General features: G+C 37.1%; 1 protein-coding gene across 6 annotated transcripts in view; it reads right to left on the bottom strand.

Annotated features, from left to right (window-relative positions):
- CCDC180 (coiled-coil domain containing 180) overlaps positions 1 to 27,673 on the bottom strand; it is a 126,426-nt gene that overhangs the window by 41,117 nt on the left and 57,636 nt on the right. For all 6 annotated transcript variants that reach the window (XR_012473562.1, XM_074210796.1, XM_074210795.1 and 3 more), the window contains exons 16-26: positions 27,189 to 27,315; positions 24,064 to 24,103; positions 23,599 to 23,954; positions 15,269 to 15,510; positions 14,285 to 14,460; positions 12,236 to 12,416; positions 11,410 to 11,556; positions 8,899 to 9,043; positions 8,556 to 8,672; positions 6,944 to 7,042; positions 5,017 to 5,112 (exon numbers count right to left, since the gene is read on the bottom strand). Coding sequence is in view for 5 of the 6 variants with exons in the window: in XM_074210796.1 (XP_074066897.1) it covers positions 5,017 to 5,112; positions 6,944 to 7,042; positions 8,556 to 8,672; positions 8,899 to 9,043; positions 11,410 to 11,556; positions 12,236 to 12,416; positions 14,285 to 14,460; positions 15,269 to 15,510; positions 23,599 to 23,954; positions 24,064 to 24,103; positions 27,189 to 27,315 (1,726 nt within the window). In the remaining variant the exon portion in view is untranslated. The remainder of the gene's footprint in view (positions 1 to 5,016; positions 5,113 to 6,943; positions 7,043 to 8,555; positions 8,673 to 8,898; positions 9,044 to 11,409; positions 11,557 to 12,235; positions 12,417 to 14,284; positions 14,461 to 15,268; positions 15,511 to 23,598; positions 23,955 to 24,063; positions 24,104 to 27,188; positions 27,316 to 27,673) is intronic.

Here is a 27,673-nt window from a genome sequence, read left to right as displayed (position 1 = left end):
AAGAGCAAGTTTGGCCCCAAAGAAGAGTTAGAAGATACTCCCCCTATATCTTTGCAAAGATGGAGTAAAGGTCTGTGGGTGTAGGAACATTGCAAGGGTCAGATTTTTATCAATGGAGTTTCCCTTTTCTCTTTTTTAAATTTTTCTACTTTTAAAAAGTTCTATGTTATGAGGAATGATTCTCTAGGAAGGGGAAGGGAGGGAAATGGGATTGGGGGGAATTTAAATGATGAAAAACAAAAGATAACAGGAATTATTTTTAAAAAATTTAATCTCTCTGAATCTCAAGGTTTTTATCTTTCAAATGAAGGGTTTGGATTCAATAACTTCTAATGTTTCTTCCATCTCAAAGTCTTATGATATTTAGTGGTCTCAGTGATCTCACACCCAACTGTGCTTAGCATGGACATAGCACCCTTCATATTGTAGGCATTCAATAAATATTTATAAAATGAATGAACATATAAATTCATGTATCAAAACTATCTTCAGCTATCTTCCTTTTTGTATATATTCCCTCTCATCAAATTGCTTATCTACACTCATTACAGCTATTATCTCTTTGTGCATAACTCACAAATCTGGTATCTCCGGTCTTGAACTCTTGTCCTATCAGCAACTCAAACTTAACATTTTCAAATCTGGAGCCATTAAAGATCCCTTCTCAGCTTCTAGAGATGGCAGAGCAAAAGAATTTTCCTTTTAGCACAAAGAATTTGGAGGAGATCCCAGTTCTATTGGAACTGGAACCATGATACAGTGGATAGGACTTGTAGTGCCCTGGACTTGAAATCAGGTTGACCCAGGTTCAAATTCTGACTCTGATATTTGTTAGCTCTATGTCCCTGGGCAAATCATTTAACTTCTCTGTGACTCAGTGTCTTTATCTGTAAAGTGACATGATTGGATTTGATAGGTTCTAAGATCTTAGTCCTAAATCTATGAAGATAGTTTGCAAAATCCTTTGCATAGATTTCCTTATTTAAACTTCCTTCCAATTTCATGAGCTAGATAATCAGGGAAGTTGGTATTACAAAGAGTCAGCATGGTTTCATTAAGAACACTCGATACTAGACTAATCTAACCTATTTCTTTTAACAGCCTAATTAAATAGTAGATAGAAATATAGTGGGCATAGTTCCCCCCTGGATTTTAGCAGAACATTAAATATTTCATACTGTTCCTACAGAGAAGAGGCACAAATATGAATTAGATCAATGATGTCAAACTCAAACAGAAATAGGGATTACATATACCTATATGTCATATATTGACTTGGAAAATCACATATTAACATTATCAATGTTGTATTGTATTTTTATTTATCTTGTTAAATATTTCACTATTATATTTTAATTTGGTTCAGATGTGTTGTGGCCAGATGTAGAATGCTGTGTGTTTGACACTTCTGAATTAGATGATGGTATAATCAGATATATTCAAAACTGATTGGATGGTCAAACTTAAAATAGTTGTTGTTCAGTGTTAATATGGCAGGAGGTCTCCAATGGAGTAACCAGGGATCTGTCACACCTTATACTGTATGCATTGTTATTATTGATTTGAATAAAAGTATAGATAGCAAGCTCATAAAATCTGTATATGAAAGAAATCTGGGAGGGTTAACACATTGGATTTTGAGAGCATAAAGCTCTGGGCTAAATTGAATAAGATAAAATTCATCTTATACTTGGGTGCAAAAAAAGAAAATCACCTACACAAGTACAAGATTTGGAGGCATAGTTACACAGTTATTCTGAAAAAGACCTGGGGGTTTTATGATTCAATATAAATCAGCAGTGTGATCTGTCTTGGGCTGGACTGAAAAAATGCTTTAGCTTCTAAGAAGAAATTTGAGGAGCAGTTAGGTGAGCAGTTAAGTGAGCGTAGTGCATAGAGCACTGGCCCTGGAGTCAGGAGGACCTGAGTTAAAATCTGACCTCAGACACTTAGTAATTATTTAACTCTGTGACCTTGTCATTTAACTCCATTGCCTTGCCAAAAAGAAGAAGAAGAAGAAGAAGAAGAAGAAGAAGAAGAAGAAGAAGAAGAAGAAGAAGAAATATGAAAGTCTTGCTGAATTCTGTCCTTGAGTGAACTCATCTGTAGTATTATTTTCAATTCTAGGTACCAAGTTTTAAGGAAGATATTAATTATCTGGAAAGCTTCTGGAGAAGACAATAGGACAAAGAACCTTGAGTCCATGTCACATGAAGACTGCTTATCTTGGAGAAGAGAAGATCAATGGGGACATGATTAACTATCTTTGAATCCTTGAAAAACTGGCATACGGATATTTGGTCCTAGAGAGCAGGACTAAACCAAAAGCAATAGTTGCAAAAAGTTGCAAAGAGATCAATTTAACTTGACGTTAGGAAAATCTTCCTAAACATCTGAATTATAGGGGCGGCTAGGTGGCACAGTGGATAGAACACCGGCCCTGGAATCAGGAGTACCTGAACTCAAATCCAGCCTCAGACACTTAATAATTACCTAGCTGTTTGGCCTTGGGCAAGCCACTTGGGCAAGCCCATTGCCTTGCAAAAACAAAACAAAAAACAAAACTAAACATCTGAATTATCCAAAAGAAGCATGGGCTTCATTGAGAGGTGCTATGATCACCCTCCTTGGACAACTTCCAGTAGAGATAGGAGAACCTCTTATTAAATATATCATAGTGGGATTCTTTGAGATTATGCTTAGGACTATATAAGCATTCATGACCATTTCAACACTCAAATTCTATGACAACAACAGTATTACCAATGAGTAAACTGAATTTGAGAGAGGCTCAATGCCTTGCCCAAAGCTAGTGACTATCAGAAATAGGATTTGAACCTTGATTTCCCTAGTCTAGTAGTCTTTCCACTGACCCATACTGTTTCTCAGGATACTTATTGGATACTTCTCTCTTTAGGTTTTATTGCTACCAGGTTAAGCTTTCTAATACACAGGTCTGATAATTTTATTGCCCTATTAGAAAACCAAACATAACTCCTCATTTTCCTGGCAAACACATTTAAATTCTTTGGCCTGGATTCTAGAACTTCTTGAAGTCAGAAATCATTTCTTGTATCCCTTTCAATGTCCAGTATGGTGAGTGATATATTATAGGCATATACTAAATATTCATAAAATGAATGAATAAAAGAAATTTAGTCAGTAACATGTAATTTAATATGCAATAATTAAATGAATTGAATTTTTATGTTTATTTTATCTGAATACTTTATCTTCCCAACTGAATTATAAATTTTTTAAGAGTAAGGAATTTTGTGATATTTTTTCCCAGCCCTTTCTGTGCTAGGGGTATGTGTGTGTGTGTGTGTGTGTGTGTGTGTGTGTGTGTGTGTGTGTGTGTGTGTGTATACATATAGAATATATTGTAGGTGTGCTTTTTAATTAAAAAAATAAACTACAAAGGGTTGTGGAAAGAAGTATATAAATAACACATTGTTGGTGGAGAATTGACCCGACAATTTGTGAAAGCAATTTGGAATTATATAACGAGAGTTCTTAAAATTTCTATTACCTTTTCACCTAGCTATATTATTTCTAGGGATATATCTCAAGGGGGTCAGTGAGAAAAATAATACTCCCAGTCATGTGTACCCCAGATTTTACATTAGCAAATTTTTATAGTATCAAAGAACTAGAAACAAAGTAGATGCTCATTTGATTAGGAAATGACTCAAGTTATGGTAGTTTAATGTATTGGAACATTACTATGAAAAATGACAAAAATGATGACTATAGAGAAACATAGGCCATGAATTGATACAAAGTATAGTAATCAGAGGGGGAATACAATTTACACAATGGGAACTGCAATAAAATATAATAAAACAATCAACATGTAATTCTAGGAAAATAATCAAGCCTGGTCCTTCAGGAAAAAGGAGAAAAGGTCTTTTTCTCTTTACTTCTTAGTAAGGTTAGAGGTCTATCAAGGTGGAACATTGCAAATAGCATCAAATGTTTTTGGCATGTTTCTTAATTTTGCTGAAAATTTCCCCCTGCTCTTTTTTTATTCTTTGATATTGGGGGGAGCAGGTGTTGGATATCTTGAGAAATGTAGATTATGGAGAAAAAAATCACTAAAAAATTTTATTTTTAGAAAACCCTGGGGTGGCTAGGTGGTGCAGTGGATAGAACACCAGCCCTGGAATCAGGAGTACTTGAGTTCAAATCCCACCTCAGACACTTACTAATTACCTAGCTGTGTGGCCTTGGGCAAGCCACTTAACACCATTTGCCTTGCAAAAAACCTAAAAAAAAGCCCTAATAAAGCCGGAAGATTCAAAATGATGTGGGCAAAATTTGTCACCTGTTTACCCATATGTTAAAGTATCATCTTCTATGTCATTCTTATATTTTTAACCTGCCACATTGTTTCACAATCAATATGTGGTAGATACGCAAGATACTGGACCCAACCCAACACTGAAAGAAAATATTTTAATTCTTTTTCAAGATCCATGTCCCTCTGAACTCTCCTAGACTTTCTCCAGGCTGTCCCAAATACCTCTTCATGTTTGAGGCTCATCCCACTCCTGGATTATACCTCTAAGAAGAAATGCCCTCTACCCTCTGTCATTTTTCTCTGATTGGTTGATTCCTCTTAAAACCTCCATTTTAAGGGGAAGCCTAGGCCAGTCATGCCTTCCAACTACTCCAGGTTGCCCTCTTGACTCTTTGGACTTTCTCTGCAATGTCCTTGCCACATCCCCTCCAACTCCTTCCATTTCCTCTTTTGTATTGTCTTCCCCTATTTTAGCTCTGTGAGGGCAGGAACTGTCTTTATACTTGTATTTATTTTTTCCGTGCTTGGCACTGAAGTACTTGATATTTGTTGACCATCTAATGGATCGAGCAAGACTGATTTAATCCTAGTATTCTTTTAGCTCAATTAGGCAACTTATTCACCAATTAAAGATACTTTTCCTGGTATCTAGAGTTGAAAGACTCCTAAGTGCTAAATCATATCTTTCCTAAGAAGAGAGATATAATTATTACCTGGTTATCCAAATGGCAATTGAGATATTGAATCCTTTGAGTTAATTTTTCCACCACCTGTCTGGAAAAGTCGTATAAGTCGTCTGCACTCAGAGTCTAATGACATGGGATAATGAAAATAAGAGACACTGAACAAAAATTTTATTACAACTGTATATGAATAAATGTTTACTCTTTTTTAGCCATCTGAAAATATTTTGATTCTACATTTTTTTCAGGAGTTTTTTCTTTAAGAAGTCAGGTAGCAAAATAGAGTGCCTGTTCACTGGAGAGAAAGAATCCTGAACAAATATATTAGGAACAGCTGGTGTCTGAAGTTACATTACACAACATCCTCTTAAAAAGTCAGTTTGGAGCTACTTAGAGGAAGAGAAGAGAGAGAAAAGGCTGAGGACGAACAGTGGGGTCCACATCTCTTCCGACAGTTTGGAGCCTATTCAGAAAGCAGAGCAGAGGAAGGACACTAGAGAAAGTTTGGAACAGAAAGATCAATCAAGTTTAGATTGTTCCAGATTCAAAGTGAGTTGAAGAGATATAAAGTAATTAGCAACTATATTTGAAATTGTAGCTGAGCATATGATGCAATAAATAAGGCTAAAATTATGAAAACTTGGGCTAGCCTGAATATGAAAGAATGAAAAACATAAATATTTAGAAAATGGGAGCTAGTGATTCAATTCATGACAAGGGACTTTATTGTTCTTTTAGAAAATATCTGTTTCTCTTAGTTTTTGCTTGTGAGATAGTTCACATTCATAGGAATACAATAGAAGAAACCAAGACTGTTATTTTCTAAATAAACAATGAAAATATTTTCTTCTAAAAAAAGAAAGTGAGTGATATAACTGCTTCTTTCAGTTAAAAATTACTTACACATTAAGTAGAGTTGCAAAGGACTTTGAAAAAATGATCCAAAACAAACTCTACACAGGATTTTCTTTCTGGGACTTGTGTCTCCCCTGGCAATATCTACTCTGAAAAAAATCTGAATTGGACTAGGAATTGTAAGGATGAAGATACAACAACATTTTTCTTTCTGGAGGGTCACTATACTACAATTCCTTCATTAGAACTTGGATCATTTAGTCCCTTATTAGAAAGATTACAGTAGCAAGACCAAATTAAAAAAACAATACAATAACCAAACCAACAATATGAAACCAGTAAAAAAAAACTCAACAAAGCAGTTGGAAGTTTAATGGAAAGATAACATGAATCACAGCTCTAGATTCACACAGAATAGGTTTTGTTTCAGGGCCTTTTCATATAAATCTCCTTGACTTATATCCCTACTCTCAGGGTTTGCTGTGAGAACATAAGAATTTGACTTATGTATCAGTATCCATGAAAATGTTCTGGTAAGATTCAGGTCAATGAAACATAAAATATAAGGCAGGTTTTATTTCATATAATAGAGAATATAAAGGACTCTCATGCCTATAAATGGTCATATCAATTCCCTTTCTTTATAAATGGTCCTTCACCTACCCTGGGAGCCTAGATAATCTTCTAGGAAATTTCTTCTCCCCTTTCTTCACCACCTCCCACCCCACTCACTATTAAAAGTCAAGATTGATAGAATATTCTAGTCCTAGGTCCTCCTAGGACAAAAATTATAATTTATATTAAATTAGTGATATGATTTTTTTTGGACAGAGATGAACTTGTCACAAAATCATTTTATTTCATATTTCTAAAGGGGTATCGATTGGGTTTGTATCAAAAATTGCATATTTCCTTTCCTAGGGAGGGTATTTCCCTCTATTCTCTATTGATTTCAAGGAAAAAAGTTTAAGTCAGAGGAGACTCAGAATTTTATCAACCAGGACTAAGACATATTACAGACACAGATCTAAGTCAAGTCTTTTCCTTAGAATTATATTTCTATCAGTAACCATATCTTGAGGATATAGGATTGGGCACTTACTTTTTGATCCACAAATTCTTGACCACAAATACTTGTTTTGTAACGAAGTTCTTCCAAAGCATTATTTAGTGTTTCAGTTTGAAAATTCGATTTAGAAACCTGGAAAAGAAGAGGGTTAGATTTTGCTTCTAGAAGGATAATCTGGAGCCAAGGAGAATACAATGAAATACATTTTCTGGTAAATGAATTAGCATGTGAAAAAAAGAGCTATTTCTCTCCATTTGGCTGGCACATTCAAACATGGGACAAAAAAAGATGAGGAATCGTGTTATATTTAACATCAGCTGTGATATTACATAGAAGTTAGATTACTCCTTAATTAATTCCCTTGCAGAGAAACAATGAAAAGCATTTGATGAATTTTTAAAAAATGATTCAAAATGAAGTTTCTTTTCAGTGTGTATGTATGCACTGTATTGCTGTCCTCACAGTATGGTGTGGTGGATACAGAGTTGGTCTTGGAATCAGGACCTGGGATCAAGTCTTGCCTTTTTACTGACTGTTAATTTAAATGGGACATGAGTAAATAATTTAAACTGCTCCTTGGCAATTCTCTTAGGTGGAAGAATAATTGCTGATCTGCAGTGTTAGACAAGTTTTCCTCAAATTCTATACACCAATGAAAGCATAGGTTTAGATCAGACTAAAACATGTCTTCATTTCAAAATTTAAAAAATTTTTATGTCTTCATTTAAAATCAGTATGATTGTGGGACATTAAAAGCTAGAGGACCCCTCATCAGGCCCTTTTAAAGGACTTGCCACTACAATACCTTTTTACCAAAAGAATATCCAGTAAATGGGTGCTAATATCAGGAATCACAAAAATTGGAATCTAGGCCAAGTTCTGTGACTAAATGAGTGTGTTATCTCAGACAAGTCACTTCACTCATAGGAGCTCTAGTTTGCCATTTATAAAATGAGGGATTGATCTGGAGTTGAGTTGTGGGAGCCACCACATGTAAAATTCTGTGAGGGTTAACCAGGAGAGATTGTGATTCTCTTGTACATTAAAAGGGGATGAATCAATATCATCAAGTAAATAAAAATTTGTTATGTGTTCCACTGATCATATCAAGACATCATATAACTCAGCTGCTTTTCACATGTGAAAATAATATTGACTTTGAGTTGTTTTTTTCTAATCAGATTGATGAATGTGTGTTGATCTACTCCTATCTACCCAGTCTCTTCTATGTCCAATGGCAGACCTTGGCCATAGTGAGGTAGTTGGCTTGGCCAGTCTGTGATCACCAAATTGAACTCAGAAGTTCATGAGCACCTTGTTCTATCTAGATAAATAATCTGATAAAATCACAAGTCAATTCATTCTATCACTTCTTGTCATTCATTTGTTACTCCTGAGGGTAACTACTGAAAATGTGCCCCCTCCATTCCAATTTTTTTGGATAAACAGAAAAAGAAGATGGCACCAGAGTCATGAGTCTAGGCACAAGGTTGACCATGGCTAGGACAACCCCAAATAGACTTCTAGTAGAGTTAGTCACACATTTGTGAAATTATTCTCCTCCTAACATTACTTCTCTCCACAGCTGGCTAGAAATTAAGATAAAATAAATGACATTAAATCATTAGTAAAATAGAAATTTTACCTCTGCCTTGATATTCACTTGCAGACTTGTCAAGAATCGCTGGATTTTCTCTATAAAAATGAGATCCACCGATAGGTTGTGGAATTTACTTTCAAATTTGTTGATAATCTCATTTGCCTACATAGAAAGACAAAAAGTAGAGAGTATAGGCCTAATTCTAATTTTTCCAAGGAACAGTTATAGTAATAAATTGTTTGGAATTTCCTGCCTGAAATTAAAAACAAATCATATACCCTTAAATTTTAAAGCCTAGAAGGTATTACTTTTATAGTAGAAAAATGTCAGAATGTTGATGGTTGATACATTTCAGCTCCCACTTGTGGGAGGAGAAAGATGTGCTCACCTGTTCTATGTATTCACTCTCCATTTTCTCCACTTTCATCAAGATATAATTCTCAACCAATTCAATCCGTGAGGATTCCATTTCCAGTCGATTACAAAACGTAGACAGTTCTTCAGGGGAGAAGTTCCCTCCCTCTGAAAACAATCTGAAAGTAAATTAGAATAAAAGTCATTATCTTAGACTATCTCTCTTTTCTTGAATTTTCTAGCAACCAGATACAAGGGTCAGATTCAAGGAAAATATCTGGAGGTTGCCATGTTTGGGAAGAAAGGACAGAGGGAGAATCTGCAATTTCATTGGTAGACAGGCTAGTTCCCAGGTTCCCATTTCCCATACCAAGGGAAGTTGCTACCCTCTCTGCAATCTATCCCCTTAGAGCACTTTGGGGGTTGGAGGGAAGGGGAGGGAAATTCCACAAGAGGGCAAATGAGGCCTGCAGCTGGTTTTGGGCAGTGAGCTAAAAATAGTTTGGGATTTTGTTTTTGGGGGTTTGGGGTTTTTTGTTTGCCTTTTTTATAAAAGAAATATTTTATTTATTTTGAATTTTACAATTTTTCCCCTAATCTTGCTTCCCTCCCCCTACCCACCACAGAAGGCAGTCTGTTAGTCTTTATATTGTTTCCATAGTATACATTGATCTAAGTTGAATGTGATGAGAGAGAAATCATATCCTTAAGGAAGAAAAATAAAGTATAAGCGATAGCAAAATTACATAATAAGATAAGTTTTTTTTTTAATTAAAGGCAATAGTTTTTGGTTTTTGTTCAAACTCCACAATTCTTTCTCTGGACACAGACAGCATTCTCCATTGCAGATACCCCCAAATTGTGCCTGATTATTGCACTGATGGAATGAGCAAGTTCATCACCCCCATGTTGCTGTTAGGGTGTACAATGTTCTTCTAGTCCTGCTCATCTTGCTCAGCATCAGCTCGTGCAAATCCTTCCAGGTTTCCCTGAATTCCCATCCCTCCTGTTTTCTAATTGAACTATTGTTCCATGACATACATATACCGAAGTTAGCTAAGCCATTCCCTAATTGAAGTACATTCATTTAATTTCTAATCCTTTGCCACCACAAACAGGGCTACTATGAATATTTTTGTACAAGTGATGTTTATACCCTTTTTCATAATCTCTTCAGGGTATGACCCAGTAATGGTACTGATGGATCAAAGGGTATGCACATTTTTGTTGCCATTTGGGCATAATTCCAAATTGCTCTCCAGAAAGGTTGAGTGAGTTCACAGCTCCACTAACAATGTATTAGTGTCCCAGATTTCCTACATCCCTTCCAACATTGATCATTGTCCTTCCTAGTCATATTGGCCAGTCTGAGAGGTGTGAGGTAGTACCTCAGAGATGCTTTAATTTGCATTTCTCTAATAAGTGGTGATTTAGAGCAATTTTTCATATGACTATGGCTTGCTTTGATTTCCTCATCTGTAAATTGCCTTTGCATAATATCCTTTGATCATTTGTCAATTGGGGAATGGCTTGTTTTTTAAAAAATTTGACTCAGTTCTCTATATATTTTAGAAATAAATCCTTTGTCAGAAATATTGTTTGTAAAAATTATTTACCAATTTACTACATTGCTTTTGATCTTGGTTATAGTGGTTTTGTCTGTGTAAAAGTTTTTTTAATTTAATGTAATTAAAATTGTCTAGTTTGTTTTTAATGATGTTCTCAATCTCTTCTCTGGTCATAAACTGCTTCCCTTTTCATAGATCTGACAGGTAAACTATTCCTTGATCTCCTAGTTTGCTTATAATACTTTTTTATGTCTAAATCCTGTATCCATTTTGATCTTATCTTGGTGTAGGGTGTGAAGTGTTGGTCTAATCCAAGTTTCTGCCATAGTAATTTCCAATTTTCCCAACAGTTATTATCGAAGAGAGTCTTTTTGTTTGCATTTTTAAACAAAGTTTTATTGTATTTAAAATTCTCAAGAGTTTTATTTTCAGGCTATACAAAAACAGGCACTGGGAAGGATTTGACACTCAGGCTATAGTTGACACACCCCTGCCTTAAGAGAGTTAAATGATCTGACCAGGATCTACATTTTTCTGGTTCTGAAGGCTACCTCTTCACTCACTATTCCATCTTTCAGCTCTGGCATTTTCTGTCTTTCTTTTATGCCTGGAATGTTCCTCCTCCTTATCTCTGCCTCCTGGCTTTCCTGATCTCTCTTATTTCTAATGCCCTGCTCTGTTGATTATTTCCAAAGTATCCTCTAACTAGCTTGATTATACATAGATGATTGCATCACTAGACTGGAATCTCCTTGAGAGTTAGGACTGTCTTTTACTTTTCTTTGTGTTCCCACAATGACTGGCACAAGTAGGTACTTAATAAATGGTTCTTTTTGACTGACTACACCAAACTTCCCCTTCTCTGTAGAAGAAACTAATGCTTACTTTACTCTATTTGGTTTATGTATATGAAAAAATGGGGGGGGGGGAAGAAGATTATTAAAAAAAGATCGAGAACAAATCCATATCATTTTTACCTGCATTTTCTAAGAAAGTTCATATTTGCAAGTCGGAGTTTCTCCATGTTTTCTTCTAGGTATTGTCGGAAGCCAAGGAGGGACACCTGCATAACATCCACATAGGAGAGCAACTCTCTGTGCATGTTGCTGCTAAACAGAGCCAGGCTGCGAGAAAAGAAATCAGGCCCATTTGAAAAAAAAAAAGCAAAAACTGGACATTTTTGGAGAGTGTAGCTGATGTGATAGTCTGTAAGATCATGATCCCCAAACACTGGTCCAAACCACTCAGAGAAAAATTTGGAACACTAAGAGATTCTTTCCCTTCTCTCCTTTTGTCAACTACAAGAGTCTCATTAGTCTCCCACCATCGGTTTCCCACTATAGGTTCCTCACCATTGGTTTCATTTTAAGGAACTCACTTTCGTGAAACCCATTCAGGAGCAGAACAACCCTTTGCTCTGGCTTCCCTGGGTGATTTAAATATAATGTTCAAAACTTAGTGTTTATACAGTATTTTAAAAAATATTTCTCAAAATGCAATTTCATATAGTTTATATAGTTATATAAACTGTACAAGCACTGGTGAACACAATAGCTAGAAAAAGGTGTTTTAATATACTTTTACATTGAGCTAACATATCCACCTCAAGGAAGCATCAGAGGTCAACTCCAGGAAAGGAGATCAGTTTCAAAATAAAAGGAGGAAAGATCGGATAATGTCTGGATTGTCAATGCCTAGTTCTATTGTTCCCCTATAATTTAAGATGTGATGCTGTGCCTGCAAGTTAAATGGAAATCGTTTCAGGGGAGGTGTTGATTTGGGGAGAAAGTTGACCCCTCTTACTTCCGACTTGTAGTAGAGTTGAGGAAGGCTTGCTCTATGCTATGCATCCAATTTCGGAAGTTTTTGTTCTTTGTGTTTTGTTCTTCATAGAATTTAGAGAACATCTTCCTCTCTCTCTTAAGCATTTCCACGATGCTGGTGCAGTGACGATTGAGTCGTTCTTGGTGAAACAATAACTCGGCTACAAAGCAAAGTTAGGGGACATGTGAACCTTGCAACCTCTCTTGGCAGTCTCTTCCCAAACGGACTGGGGAAATAAATAGAGTTCCAGAGATGAATGATGGCTTCAAGCACCTCTCACTCTTACTAACTGAGAGTACCCAAAGAATTAGGGGGCAATGTTTAGGTTCAAAGAGATAACCCACAATGAAAAATGTTAGGCCGCACAAGAGGAAAAGAGCATGGGCTGAGTCAAGAGGATGTGTATTCAAATTTTGCCTCAGATATTTATAACCTGGGTGACATTTAACATCCATGGGCTATAATGTCCTCAACCATAAAATCAAGCTATTGAACCAAGTGGTCTCTGAGGTCCCTTCTGCCTCTAGATCTCGGTGTTCCTATGATCTGAATGGAATCTTTTTATTCAAGGACTTAAGAGTATAGCAGAGATGTATTCCTGAAGGACAGGACAGAAATCACCACAGACTAATTGAGGCTTTGACTGTCCATGGAAAAGAGTATCTGTCTGTCTGACTGTCGCGCTCTCTCTCTCTCTCTCTCTCTCTCTCTCTGTATCTCATTCTCTTATTCTCTCTCTCTCTCCTCTCCTCCTCTCTGTCTGTCTTGTCTCTCTGTCTCTCTTCTGTCTGTCTGTCTGTCTCTCTATCTCTCTCTCCTCAATCTGAAGGAGATGGGGGGAGAGTGGAAATTTCTTAATGAGAAGTGAACAGTGCACACCAAGGTAAAAACCATGTTCAACCTCTTTTGTGCTTTAAGTTTCAAAACACATTCTTCATAATAATGCCGGAATAGATAGAGATTAACCTCATTTGTCCTTGGCTGCACAGTGCTTAACACAGGGTCTTCTAATATAGCAAATGTTCTGATTAATCAAAATTATTGAAGGGTGTTCCACTGGATGCTTTCTGATGTCCCAATAAGCTCTGGAAATCTGCATTTCAAAGAGATTCTATGTCCCTGATTCTTTGGGCCTTTAGCAGTCACACATAAAGCAGTTATTACAAAAGTAGTGCTGTGTATAGAGTACCAGGCCTGGAGTCAGGATGATCTTTCTGAATTCAAATTTGACTCCAGACACTTTGTGGCTCTGGCAAGTCATTTAACCTTGCTTACCTGTGATCTGGAGAAGAAAATAATAAACCACCCTAGCATCTTTGCTAAGAAAACCCCACATGGGGTCAGACATGACTGCACAACAAATATCTTAGGTACACACAATACTTTGATGGATCTGGCATCTCATTGAAGTAGGCACACCCTCCCCCCAGGGAAGACTTCAGTCCTTTCCTGCATTTCTTATCCTCTACTAAAGCTCTAGCAAAATGATCCTCCTGTTTCAAGTCCAAAAGAAACTGTAGGTGTGCAATCTCTGCAGAACTGGGGAGAGGTGTGAGAATTGTATTCACACATAGATCAAGGTTGTCATTTAAAAGACTTTAATTTTTTTAATGTATAAAAGAAAGGGAACAAAAAGTTATCACCCTTTTTGGTAAAACTTCTGAGAAGTTGCAAATTCACAGTCACTTTCCACAGTTTGCTAAAAGGTGATAAATAGTCTACAAGTGTTAAGCAAATTGATGTAATTAACAGAGTCTAACCATAATTCCAGGCAAAATCTCAAGCAGGCACATTTCATAGGGTCTTAGAAGTAGAGCCAAGGGGAGCTTAGAGGTTGTCTAATCTAAGCCTTTCCTTTTACAGCTAAGAAAACTGAGGTACAGAGGGGACATAATTTGCCTGTGGTCACACAGGTACCAATTGGTGGCAGAGCTATGATTATTAGGTCCTCTGATTCAAAATTTATCATTCTTTTACTATATGTGATATTGCCTCTTTGGAAAGAATTGAAGGAAAGTGGGATCCTACCTGCTCTGACATTGTGGATGTCTGACTTTATGCGTTGGATCCTTGGTTTATGTAAATAGAGACACAGCTCCAGTTCTGAATTCAGCTCTTCAGTCCTTGCTGTGACAATGATCTTGGAATTGGTCAAGGTTTGGCCAAACCACTTCTCAAGGCTATCAAAAAATTCTGAGCGGATTCTGGGATTAAGAGAAAAATAAAACTCATTTAGAGGTGATCCCAATATTCATTTCCAGGTAAGTCAATTTAGGAAATATAGAAGTATAATTGTCACAGAGAGGGAACAGAATTTGCTTGATAAATACTTTAAAAAGTCATGCATGCCATCTCAGCAGTCCCCAGCTGATGGACTTTGCAAAAGGTTTTGCAAGGTGTAACCAAAGCCACAAACCCTTGCATATGCTTCAATTCAATTCAACAAGCATTTACCTGTCTGCAAGGTACTGAGGATGCCCCAAAATAGAAACAGAGGGGCAGTTAGGTGACTCAATGGATAAGAGCACCGGCCCAAAGTCAGGAGGACCTGAGTTCAAAATTGACCTCAGACACTTACTAGCTATGTTACCTTGGCCAAGTCACTTAACCCCATTGCCTTGCAAACCCTCCCCCCCCCCCAAAAGAAAGACATTCCCTGCCTTCAATGAGATTGCATTCTACTGAGAAAACAAAGAATATGCAAAATAATTTGAGGAAGAAGAAATCATGCTAAGTATTTTGCATTAATGTAGAGATTTTCCCAGCAGTTAAATGTCATGACTTTCCAGCTGGGCTCCCCTTGACTTGAAGGCAGTCAGCGACCATAAATAATTCTTAGAGAGACTACTATATTTTGTTTTTTTTTCCATCTAAATCATTCCTCCTCCAACTCAGAATAGCATCCCCTTTGCTCACTTATTTCAGATATATCTTTTCTAAATTTTCAACATTTTAAAGTTCCTTGTAACAAATCCAAGTCCAAAATATAGAGGGAAAGATAATTCTACTAACTGTTTTTTTAAACTTGAAAACAGTTGAGATGGTAAAATCACATGGTCTAGGCACATGGCAATATTGTGAAAAATGTCTTCTACTGATGCATCAGATGACGTAGAATGGAGTGATTTACTTTCAGTTTCTTCAAGAAGTGAAAAGACCAAATACTTGTTCCCACTGGAAGTTATAAAGGACTCCAACTCTTCCTCAAAGCTTTTAATTGTACTCTCCTCCTTGGATATAGTCGTAGGTTGACCCTAGACAGGTAAGATAGCTTTAGTAGATAAGAAGAGGCATGAACCTTGTAGAGAAGCTACAACTTAGGTAGCATAACTTGGGCTTTTCCCCAGGGTACTAAAATTTAGAAGGCACTGAAAACAATTTGGATCCTTCAAGAACAAGAAATAATTGAACTCAGCACCTAGGTAGGAAATAACAGGAAGTGCTAAAATAGTGCCCTTTTCCTAGCCTATACCTCAGGTGAGCTTTTCCATGATCTAGCATTACCTCTGCTCCTCCTACTAGACACCAGTCTTCAAGTAGCATCGAGATGAACTACGTGTTTTGTGTATCTTGCAGGCACAAATATATGCAAGGATGAATCACCCAAGGATCATGCCTTAATAGCATTTTATGTTCAAGAATCGTACCTTACAATAAGAGTACTTGTTCTGTAAGAAATCATGAGTGTCCAGATTTTAGAAAAGACAGAGACTTATATAAACTGATGCTGAGTGAGGTGAGCAGAAACAGGATAAGATTGCCTACATTAACAGCAACATTGTGTGATGATTAAGAAGACTTAGCTCTTCTCCGTAATACAATGATCAAAGTCAAATCTAAAATACTTGTGATGGAAAATGTCATCCTTATCCAGAGAAAGAACTATGGAATCTGAATGCAGATAGCAGCATACTATTTTCAATGTTTAAAAATCTAGTTTTTTACTTTGTTTTTTACCCCTTTCATTGTTTCCCTACTTTTTGTTTGGAATCTTTTTTCACAACTTGACTAATAAGGAAATATGTTATGCTTAACATAATTAAACCTTTATCAGATTACTGGCTGTCAAGAGGAGGGGGCAGGGAGTGGAGGAAGGAGAAATATGTGGAACTCAAAATCTTAAAAAATTTAATATTTAAAACTATTTTTGCATATAGTTGAAAAAATAAATAAATTTATAAAAATAAGCAAAAAAGAAAAATATTCATAATTTAACACCCTTATAATAAGAATTTTAATTATCATATCCAAAGGGGGGATTCAGGAAAGGAGAGATATCAAATGAACAAGATATATTTATAGTGAAAATTTAAATGTTAACACAAGTTCAGATGTAGCCATTTGACAAATATAATAGCTTGAATAAATATGACATTAATGCTGAAGGCCAATAAGAACTTACTTTCCATAATATTTCTAGTGGAATTCCCAGTGCAGTGAATTTAGCAATAATTTACTGAAAGAACAGGGATGCTGTTACAAGGGAATAAAGACCTCATCTACAGGATAATGACAAGCTCCAAGAGCAAGATAGAATCCCATCTATAATGCTTAAGACAAATCATTGTTTCCACTCCTTCTTCCAAACCAGTCCAATCTAATGTGATGTAATCCAAAAAGCTTTTTTTTTTTTAAAGTATCTACCATGTGCAAAGAGAGAGAGAGAGATGATCATGGCTTGGCAGATAGAGAAGTCTTACCCATTAAACATACTGGGCTGTGTGACTTTAGGCAAGTCCTTTTCAGAGAAGTTCTATAAAGGCTTCAGTGCATTATAGACAGGATACCAAAAGGGGTTCAGGAGTCTAAGATTCTAGTCTGAACTGCAAATAATAAGCTATGTGAATTTGGTAAAGCCACCCCTGAGCTTTCACTGTCTCACTATTCAGCTATGGTTACAGTGGTTGAATCTGCAATTTATCTTATTTCTCTATTTTGACTTTTTTGTGGGGGGGAGGGGAGATGTGTAATCTTTTTGGTCAATATGCTTTAGTATCTTGAATAAATTTTCCTCAATTTCAATGTAATATTATGCCCCAATTACTTTTAAAAAGTCAATATGGGAAATAGTTTGCAATGTTATGATTATAGAGTATTATTAGAGTTAATTTATTGCAGCAATTATAATAAAAGCTGGAATAATTGGGAGCAGCTAGGCCACGTAGTAGGAGGTGTCTAGGTGGCACAGTGGATAAAGCACTGGCCCTGGAGTCAGGAGTACCTGGGTTCAAATCCAGTCTCAGACACTTCATAATTACCTAGCTGTGTGGCCTTGGGCAAGCCACTTAACCCCATTTGCCTTGCAAAAAAAAAAACCCTAAAAAAAAAAGCTGGAATAATCAATGATGGAGAGACTACGGGACAATAGTCTCCATGATAAGTGGAACTGTGACCTGGCCTAACTGTCTTGGGAAACAATTTGGAATTATGCCAGAAAAAAAAAATCAGTAAATAGCTCATACCCTTTGATACAAGAGTCCCTCTACAGAGCATTTACTCCAAGAAGATTGTGGGGTTCCTATTGGTGAAAATCATAATAGCAATAATAAGAGTACAGCTACTAGCACTTACCTTGCATGTTTGGAACTTCAGCCCAAACAGTACTGATAGGGCACCCAGATGTCTGAGACCCAAGCCTAGTGCTGAGCAGAGAAATTCAAAAATAACAGCCAATCTGTACTAATATATCCTATGTACTAATATATCCTAATATATTCCTCCTTTTATCTGATTTCTGTAATTACCACAGGGGTTTGGTGGACAGGGGTTACTATGTTGTCTGACTGCCCCCTCAGACTGCCCTTATGTAAGTAACCCACTTTGAATATTAAACTACTTATATAATCAATCTGGAGCTCCTGATTCTTCAATGTCATGTTGGACTCCTTGTTTGGGAGAGACTTGAATATGCCATTGCAAAGGAAACTGTAGGCAAGAAAGAGGTCAAAGGATTAATAGAGGGGGGCGGAGCCAAGATGGAGACAAGAATGGAATGTGTCTTAGGCTCTCTCTCATAAAACTCATAAACTAAGGACTCTTAACTAAATTTTCGAGAGACAGAACCCACAGAGGGACCCAGTGAGGCAGTTCTCCTACTCAAGGTAACCTGGAAAAGAGCAGAAAGGCTCTGCTCCCTGGGGTTGGAGGGGTGGACCACTAGAGGGGTGGCCTGCCAGAGCCAAAGAACTTCAGCCTCCAGGAGGCAGCCCCAGGATGCTGGGAGCTGCAGCTCCCAGCAGGGGGGGAGTCTCCTGAGCTGGACCCCGGGGAGCAGCAGGCACAAAGTGGGGGAACAGTGGGGGTTCCTCTGCCAGAGTGAGCTGGTGAAGCCCAGCCCTCAGGGCACACAGCGAGAAGCTTGGCCAGCACAGCCCAGATCGAGGAACAGAAGCAGGTGGAGCCAGTAAGCAGGAGACCCCAGGGCATGAGCCCATTGAACCTAGGGAGGGGAGTGAAGAGAGAGAGACTGCAGAGCTCTGTCCTCTGTCCCTGGAACAGGACTCTGGGGCTCTGAACACATTCAGATCCTGATTCCAGTCTAGCCCCCCCATAGAACAGCAGGGCTCCCTCCCCACCTCAGCCCCATGGCAGAGGGGAGCTCATTCACAGACCAAGAGGGAGGACAGAGACTCACACACTAAGACCCTTGTGGGAGTGTCCCAAAAACTCAGGAAGCACCCCCAAAACAGGCTCAGGCTGGGAAAATGAGCAAGCAGAGAAACAAGAGGAACACCTTTGAGAAATATTTTGCATATGAGCCCAAGAAGGATCAAAATACTCAGTCTGAAGATGAAGAAGCATATGCTCCTGCATCTAAAGACTCCAAGAAAAACAGAAATTGGGCTCAGGCTATGACAGAACTCAAAAAAGACTTTGAAAATCAAATGAGGGAGTTAGAAGAAAAACTGGGAAAAGAAAGGAGAGAGATGCAGGAAAAACATGAAAATGAAGTCAGCAGCCTAGTCAAGGAAATCCAAAAAAATGCTGAAGAAAATAGCATGCTAAAACCCAGCTTAGGTCAAATGGGTAAAACAGTTCAAAAAGTTATTGAGGAGAAGAATGCTTTAAAAAAAGAAAACTTAGCCAGATGGAAAAAGAGATAAGAAAACTCTCTGAGAACAAATCCTTCAGACAAAGAATAGAACTCAGGGAGATTGATGAATTTACAAGAAACTAGGAATCAATACTTCAAAACCAAAAGAATGAAAAATTAGAAGAAAATGTGAAACATCTCATTGAAAAAACAACTGATATGGAAAACAGACTTAGGAAAGATAATTTAAAAGTTATTGGAATACCTGGAAGTCATGATCAGGAAAAGAGCCTTGACATCATTTTCAAAGAATTACTACAGGAAAATTACCCTGATATTCTAGAAGCAGAGGGCAAAATAGAAATGGAGAAAATCCACAGATCCCTCCAAGAAAGAGATCCCAAAAAACCAACCTCCAGGAATATTATAGCCAAGTTCCAGAACTCCCAAGTCAAAGAGAAAATATTACAAGCAGCCAGAAGGACACAGTTCAAATTTCGCAGAGCAGCAATCAGGATCACACAGGACTTAGCAGCAACTACATTGGAAGCTCATAGGGCTTGGAATATAATATACCGGAAGGCAAAAGAGCTTAGAATGCAGCCAAGAATCAACTACCCAGCAAGGCTGAATGTCCTCTTTCAGGGAAAAAGATGGACTTTCAAATGAACCAGGGGAATTTCAAATGTTCCTTTTGGAATGGCCAGAGCTGAACAGAAGGTTTGATCTTCAGATACAGGACTCAGGTGAAGCATGGAGATTGGAGAAGAGGGGGGAAATATGAGGGACTTAATGATGATGAACTGCATGTATTTCTGCATAGAAAAATGACACTGATAATACTCATATGAACCTCCTCAGTTAATAGAGCAGGTAGAGGGAGCTTTTATAGTTGAAGCATAGGAGAAAGCTGAATTTGAAGATAAAATATGGTGTAAAAATGGAGTCAATAGAAAAAAGGGAAATGTAATGGGAGAAAGAAAAAGGAGAGGGGGAATAGGCCAAGATATTTCATATGATAAGATTTTTTTATTACAATGAGCTATTGCAATGATATGGAAGGGGGAAAGGCAAGGGGGAATGAGGGAACCTTTGCTCTCATCAGAGGTGGCTAGGAGAGGAAACAGCATATATACTCAATGGGGTATAGGCATCTGGAGTAAGAAGGAGGGGGGAGCAGGGGGAAGGGGTGGGGATGTGAATAAAGGAGGAGAGGATGGGCCATGGGGGGAGAGTGGTCATATATAACACATTTTCTTTTTTACTTTTTGCAAGGGGCTAGGATTGGAAGGCCTGTCCAGGACCATAGGGCCAGGTGGATTCTGGGCTTAAGGGGTGGTGTGGGGGCTCAGTGCTTCTTGGCCCCAGGACCAGGAATCTGTCTGCTGCGCCACTCAGCTACCCTACAGCAGAGTCAGAGTGAAAGGAGAGAGAAAATATAGTACATGGTAGTAGAGAAATAAGAAAGGAGGGAGTTGCAATCAGCAATGGCAACATTGGAAAAATATGGAAGTAACTTGTGTGATGGACTTATCATAAAGAATGTGATCCACCCATGACAGAGTTGTTGGTGTTGGAACAAAGACTCAAGCACATTTTTATTATTATTATTATTATTTGGGGGGGGGGTGCAGGGCAAATGGGGCTGGGTGGCCTGCCTGGGGCCACATAGCAGGGTAATCGTTGGGTATCTGAGGCCAGATTTGGACCTGGGTGCTCCTGGCTCAAGGGCCATTGCTCTGTCCACTACCCAGCCACCCCTACTATTATTACTATTTTATTTTATTTTGGGTCTTTTTTTTTCTTTTTTTGGTTTTTGCAGTGCAGTGGGGTTTGGGTGGCTTGCATATCACATGGCTGGGCGATTGTTGGGGTGTATGGGGCCAGATGTGGGCTCGGGTGCTCATGGCTCCAGGGCTGGTGCTCCATCCATGCACCACTTGGCCATACCTACAATTATTACTATTTTTTTATTTTAATTTTTTTCTCTCCCCTTTACTTTATCGCTCAAGCGAGTCTATATTTATGGGGGAGGGGGTATTTCATTTACTCTAAAACAAGAATATTTTATTAATGTATAAAAAATCATTATTTGTACAAAATGAGAATAAATATTAAATTTAAAAAAGAAAGAGGTCAAAGTCAGAAAGGAGGGCTACAAAGACAACAAAACTTATACTGATACTTTTTATGGTTGGTTAAAAAAAGGGGAATGAAATGGTTGTATGCTTCTTGGGGAAGCATACAAATTGTACAAATTGACATTCGAAGGTATTGTAATGCTACTTTATTATAAGAAACAATGGATTTGAGGAATTCAGAGAAACTTGAGATTTATATGAAATGAAGCAAAGAAAGCAGAGAAGAGCAATATACAAAATGAGCACAATAATGTAAATTATCACAATACTAAATGGTAGCATAACTCAGATTAACTGCACTCACTAATAATAATAACAAATAATTATATAGCATTTACCTTGTGTTAGACATAGTGATTCATAGTTATGATCTCATGTGATTCTCCTAACAACCCTAGGAAGTAGGTGCTATTAGTATCTTCATCTAGAAACTGAAGCAGAGGTTAAATGACTTGCTCAAAGTCTCACAGCTAGTAAAAGTCTGAACTCAGACTTTTTGAACTCAGGTCTTCCTGACTCTAAGCACAGTGCTCTTGTCCATCACAATTTCTATTCTCTTTCTTGCTGTAAAAGAACAGATGATGACATAGATTTCTTTTTTGTTGGAGAGGTGAGGGACCTTTATTATAAAGAAGGGGTCTACAGGGTGGATGATAGATTTGGAAAGTGTGGAAAAAAAAACAAAAGATGCCCAAATAAAACTTACACATCAATGATATTGTGGCTGGGCTGCATTGATATGATAAAAACAAAAATGTCCCCTAAATTACTTTACAGTTGTGGTACTATACAAATCATACAGCCTAAGAATATTTTTGGAGATGAGCAAAATGATAACAAAAATCATTTGGCAGAACACAAGGTCTATAACCTCAAAGGAAATAGAATCTTAGAGAGTAGGAATGAGGATAGCACTTCCAGATTCTGAATTATAAAATTGTGATATCTCAGCCCTCTTGATTTGTTGCTTAGTTTAATACTATTGTGTAAAACAAGACTTAGTTGATTTGTTACTTAGTTTGCTTCCCCCTTCCATGTGATCCCCCTGCCCCTACCCCATGGCTCCCTGGGAAGGGGCAAGGAGAGGAATATATCTGGAAATGAAGGCAATATAAAAACTAAGATATCAATAAAAAGTTGAAGGTTAGAGATGTTTTGGGCATTGTCTTTGAGTTTTATTGGACTGAATATCATGTGACTTTCATGGGCCCTAAAGTATATCCACAATAGCAAAGTCAAACAATAAACATTTATAATGCATTTGCCAACAAAAAGAGGCAAAAGACAGTCCCTAACCTCAAGGAGCTTACAATCTAATGGGGAAGAGACTATAAACAAACAAACATATACTAAGCAAGCTATATATATAGGATTAAAACCCTTATTTCCCTGAAAATAAGCCCTAGCATAGTTTTTTTTTTTTCAGAATGCTTGTAATAAAAGCCCTACCAAAAAATAAGACCTAGTTAAGATCATCAGTCAGATGGATGCATTTAGCATGTCCACTGCAACACATGACAAGTGTATTGAATGATAAATTAATAATATTAAAATATAATTAAATATAAATAAATACTATTTTGACATTACTACTTAAATGATAATATAAATTACAATTAGGTATTTGTAAATACTCAAGCAGCCACCTTTGGACCAGAGGTAAACAGCCATGTAAATAGATGAACTTGAAACTTACAGCTGAATGACCAATCAAAGTATAGCTACACCACATGCACTTGATAACATCTGGATGGGAAGAAAGCCCCACCTCTAATTATCACTAAAGGCAAGAAAGAGGAAGATTGGACGTGTTTCAGTCATTTATGTTCTTGAAACCAAAAAAGTCTGGTGTACGCAATCAGTTATATGAAAATCAGTCGATTTAATGCTCTTGTTTGTTTTGCTAGATGGCCAAGGAATTCTGCCTAGTCTGGTAAAGACTTGAAGAACTTCCTTGCAGAGAGAATAAATCACATAATAATTCCTGCAAGAATGACTCCCCTGAAAAGGAGCCCCAATGTATCTTTTGGGACAGAATTAATATAAGGCCCAGTCTTATGCTGGGGGAAAAAATGGGAGGAAATAATAAATAGAGGTTGTCTCGGGAGCTGAGCAGGTCTGAGGTCAGAGTGGAGGGCAGCCAGAGAAAATGAAAGTTGACGACTCACCTCCAAGGACTGGTCTTCCAAGCTCTCCAGGTCTTCGGTCCAGTCTTCTAGGTGTACACTGGCTTCAGCCAGGCTTTCCCTCAGGCTTCTCGGTTCCCCAGGGGTCCTCTCTTTGGGGGCTTGGGTCTTCTCCCTTTCGAGGAGGATGCTCTCTCTCAAGCTCGGAGCATACTCCTCTACTTTGGAAGCCAAGGGGTCTTGGATTTCCTCTGCTTCTTCTGGCGACAGGTTGGCATCACTTTGGCTTGTGCTTAGGGATGTCCTCTCACCACTCTCAGTAGCTGTCTTGCTCTCAAGTTTGAATATTTTTTTTATGATATCTTTTAGATGAGAGGGACTCTCTTCTAGAATCTCATCTGGTTGTTCCAAAATAGAAAACACATGGATAGAAATAATGTTTAAATATGAACTCAATCCCAAACCAAAGAGGAACGTGGGTTAAACTTTACATTGCAAAGATGTTACCTGGATCTCTAAACTTTATTATCACCTCGCCATCTATGTTCTGAAACAAAAGAACAAGGATATGATTTTATCTTAAAGAGGAAGAATCGCTTCCCAAGGTTGATTTTAGTTCATCAGAGGAAAGGTTGATTCTCTGCTTTGAGATTTGGTTAATTTCCAGAAAATGGGAAATCTAAGTTTCTCTTTACATACTTTAAGACTAGATTAGCACACCTGCCTAGTTTCTAAATACAATAACATCCTGCTTCTATCTTTTGGGGATCCTGGAAATTTTTAAAAAATATAATTTGAGACAAAGTGATTAATTTGTTGGAGCAGTGTTTGTTATACCATACAGTAATATAAATTTAACAATTCTGAATTTATAAATATCTACTAAACTTATATCCACATTAAAAAAAACAGAGATGAGGATTGTAGATAAAACTATCATTCTCTATTGTGTACCCTCTTGCTTTTGGTTAAAAAATATGTAAACATTCATTATATTACTTTAAAATCTGTCCAACTTGTCTGGAATTTTTTTGAGCCTTCCTGATGTTCTCTTCAGTGAATTTAAGTAAGAGCATTTTACTGAGTAGGTTGCTCAATCCAGAAGGCGTCTCTAAAGATATTAATCATTTATTATCATCCTGTACAGGAATCTTTCTTTAAGGATGATATTCTTCAGGATGGCTATACATTTCTTTTTCCCCCCTTAGGTTTTTTGCAAGGTAATGGGGTTAAGTGACTTGTCCAAGGTCACACAGCTAGGTAATTATTAAGTGTTTGAGGCCTAATTTGAACTCAAGTCCTCCTGACTCCAGGGCCGGTGCTCTATCCACTGTGCCACCTAGCTGCCCCCAGCTATACATTTCTAAAGCTAAGCATTTCTCTATGTCTTTCATAGCAAATAATGAGGCTGTTAAATAAATTTCGGTGACTCAGAAATCAACATACTTTGCAACTCCCTAATCTGTTTAGCATTTAGCATTGTATATTATTGCTATTTGTGTATCATATCCCCTACTAGGCTATTACTTAAACTACAAGCTTAATAGAGAAGGAAGAAACCTGTCATATCTGACTGACCAACATCTTGTTCTGTCTAGGGTAAAAAATATGTCTTTGTGGCAAAACTTCCAAATATTGTGAGATTACATATGTGTTTATGTTTTGTGTGTGTTTACATGTATATATATATGGTTGCATGTACATGCATACATACATATTTCCAGCACCAAGTATTTGTGTGGACTTCTTTATTTCAAACAACCAAGAAACATTTTTTGTTTATTTGTTCTTTTGTTTTTGTTTTTCTAATGAATTTCTATAATAAATTTGTTACATACATCAAAATTTATATGGTAATATTGGAGTTTCAGAAAAATCTAAACTTCTAATTGCCTTCTTAAATTTTCTTTTAAAAACTGAAAATTTGGCAAAGGATTCTAGGAAGATGGCAAACTTGGACAGAAGACTTTCCATTCTCCAAATTTCTTACACAAAAGACATGCCTCAGAGCAGCAGAAATAAAGAAGCTGTCCTCCTAAAACAATTTAAGAAGATCCCAGGAAAGATCTGGTCTCCAGGGACCAAGATCTGGCCTGAGTGAAGTGCAGACACCTCCAGCCAACTCGCAGAATCCACAAACAAGAAGCCCTGGGGGTGGTTGGGTGGAGAGGCAGCCTCAACTTTAGAAACTTTCACCTCCTTGACTGTGTCCAGGGTCTGAGGGTGGAACAGGAAAAGCTTGAAGGACCTTCCCAGCTTTTGAAACAATGGATAGTATTTATTATATAGATTTTCTTGAAAAGGAAATTTATTGTTTTATACTGAATTCTCTCTTATCTGCTGTACATTTGGCAATGTTTTATTTTTTTCTCAGTTTGTATTTAAGTTTATTTGTATTTAAGCTTAAAATAAGAATTGAAAAATTTTAATCAAAAATTTAAAAATTTATAAAAACCCTGAAAATTTAAAAATTTTCTTTAAAAACAATTAAAACACACACACACACACTCTATCTATATATGTATAGAGAGATAGATGTACACACAGATAAGCTTTCACTATTTCTATTATTCATGTTCTATGTCCCTTTGAGCATAGAATCTTTTTTAAAAAGTTTTAGTTAAGGCAATGGGGTTAGGTGACTTGCCAAAGGTCACACAGCTAGGCAATTAAGTGTCTGAGGCCAAATTTGAACTGAGGTCCTCCTGACTCCTGGGCTGGTGCTCCATCCACTACACCACCTAGCTGCCTGAGCATAGAATCTTAAATGGTGATAATTTTCTTAAAATATTATATACATATATATATATATATATATATAAACATTATAATGTCTTTTTAATGAAAAGGGAAAAGCTGCCTCTAAGGAAGGGGAAGGGAAGGGAATAACTATTAAATGTCTGCTGTGTACATGAACTGAGCTATACTTACTGGTGCCACATAATAACTTTTACCATCTAGATTTCAATATATAACAAGTTGGTATAAGAAATTAAGTGAAAATTTGGGGAGAGTTTTGTAGAAGTCACAGACCACATATGGTCATCAGATGACCCAGAGTTTATTATGACCAGCTACTTTACCCAAATTTTACAATAGGGTATTATAAATACCCCAAAAAGAAAAGGGGATAAAACCTCATCAGACTTCTTTTCTGATATGAAAGAGGGGCCAAAAAATTTACTCAGGTTTTCCAGATTCCCTGGGATGGGGGGGTTGGGTGGGGAGACCTGCCCCTCCTACCCCATGAGATGTGGTAGGCATAATTGAAATAACTTATTAGACCCTAGAAGGCATTTGGTAACTAGTGGGGTTTTTTTTATTTTAGTTTTTTGCAAGGCAAATGGGGTTAAGTGACTTGCCCAAGGCCACACAGCTAGGTAATTATTAAGTGTTTGTTTGAGACCGGATTTGAACTCAGGTACTCCTGACTCCAGGGCTGGTGCTCTATCCACTGCACCACCTAGCAGGTAACTAGTGTTTAACCTTTGTCTACAAATTGAAAGTATTTGCAAGCTAACTTAACCATATTTTTTCTTCTTCACAAATATATTTTACATGTAAATATTTATACTATATTAATATACTTATATGTATAAATGTTCACACTTAAGATGTTGTTTATTTCGTACCTGTTCATAGATTTCTCTAACCTGAAAGTGTCGACTGAGAGAAAGGCTGTACTCCTGCAACACTTTCAGTATAGATAATGGATAGTCTTTTAATTCATTTATGAGGTCATCATGAAAACTTTCATACCTGTTAAAAAACATGTAAATTATTTAAAAAGCATTTATTCAGAAAAGAGGAGGAAACCTTTCTACAAAATGGAGAAGGAAGCTAACACTAACATAATGCTAAGATAACAACATAAACCATTATATTGTACTTAAACTGGTATCTTGAAATTTTCTCTCATTCATATTCCAGGCTTGGGTAATATGCTTAAAGTTATTTGATGAGAATGAAGGATGTCTCTTATTTCCCCAGAAATCATAACCAAAGTTGAAAATTACTTGATATTACTTGATCAAGTATACCAGGAGAGGAAGCAAGATATAGAAGCCAGTTCTGAGGTAGCTAGTCAGTCAATCAATAAACATTAATTAAGCAACTA

The sequence above is a fragment of the Macrotis lagotis genome, chromosome 1 (genome assembly GCF_037893015.1).
Source record: "Macrotis lagotis isolate mMagLag1 chromosome 1, bilby.v1.9.chrom.fasta, whole genome shotgun sequence".
Taxonomy (NCBI): domain Eukaryota; kingdom Metazoa; phylum Chordata; class Mammalia; order Peramelemorphia; family Peramelidae; genus Macrotis; species Macrotis lagotis.
This window is presented reverse-complemented; position numbering and strand designations above follow the sequence as displayed.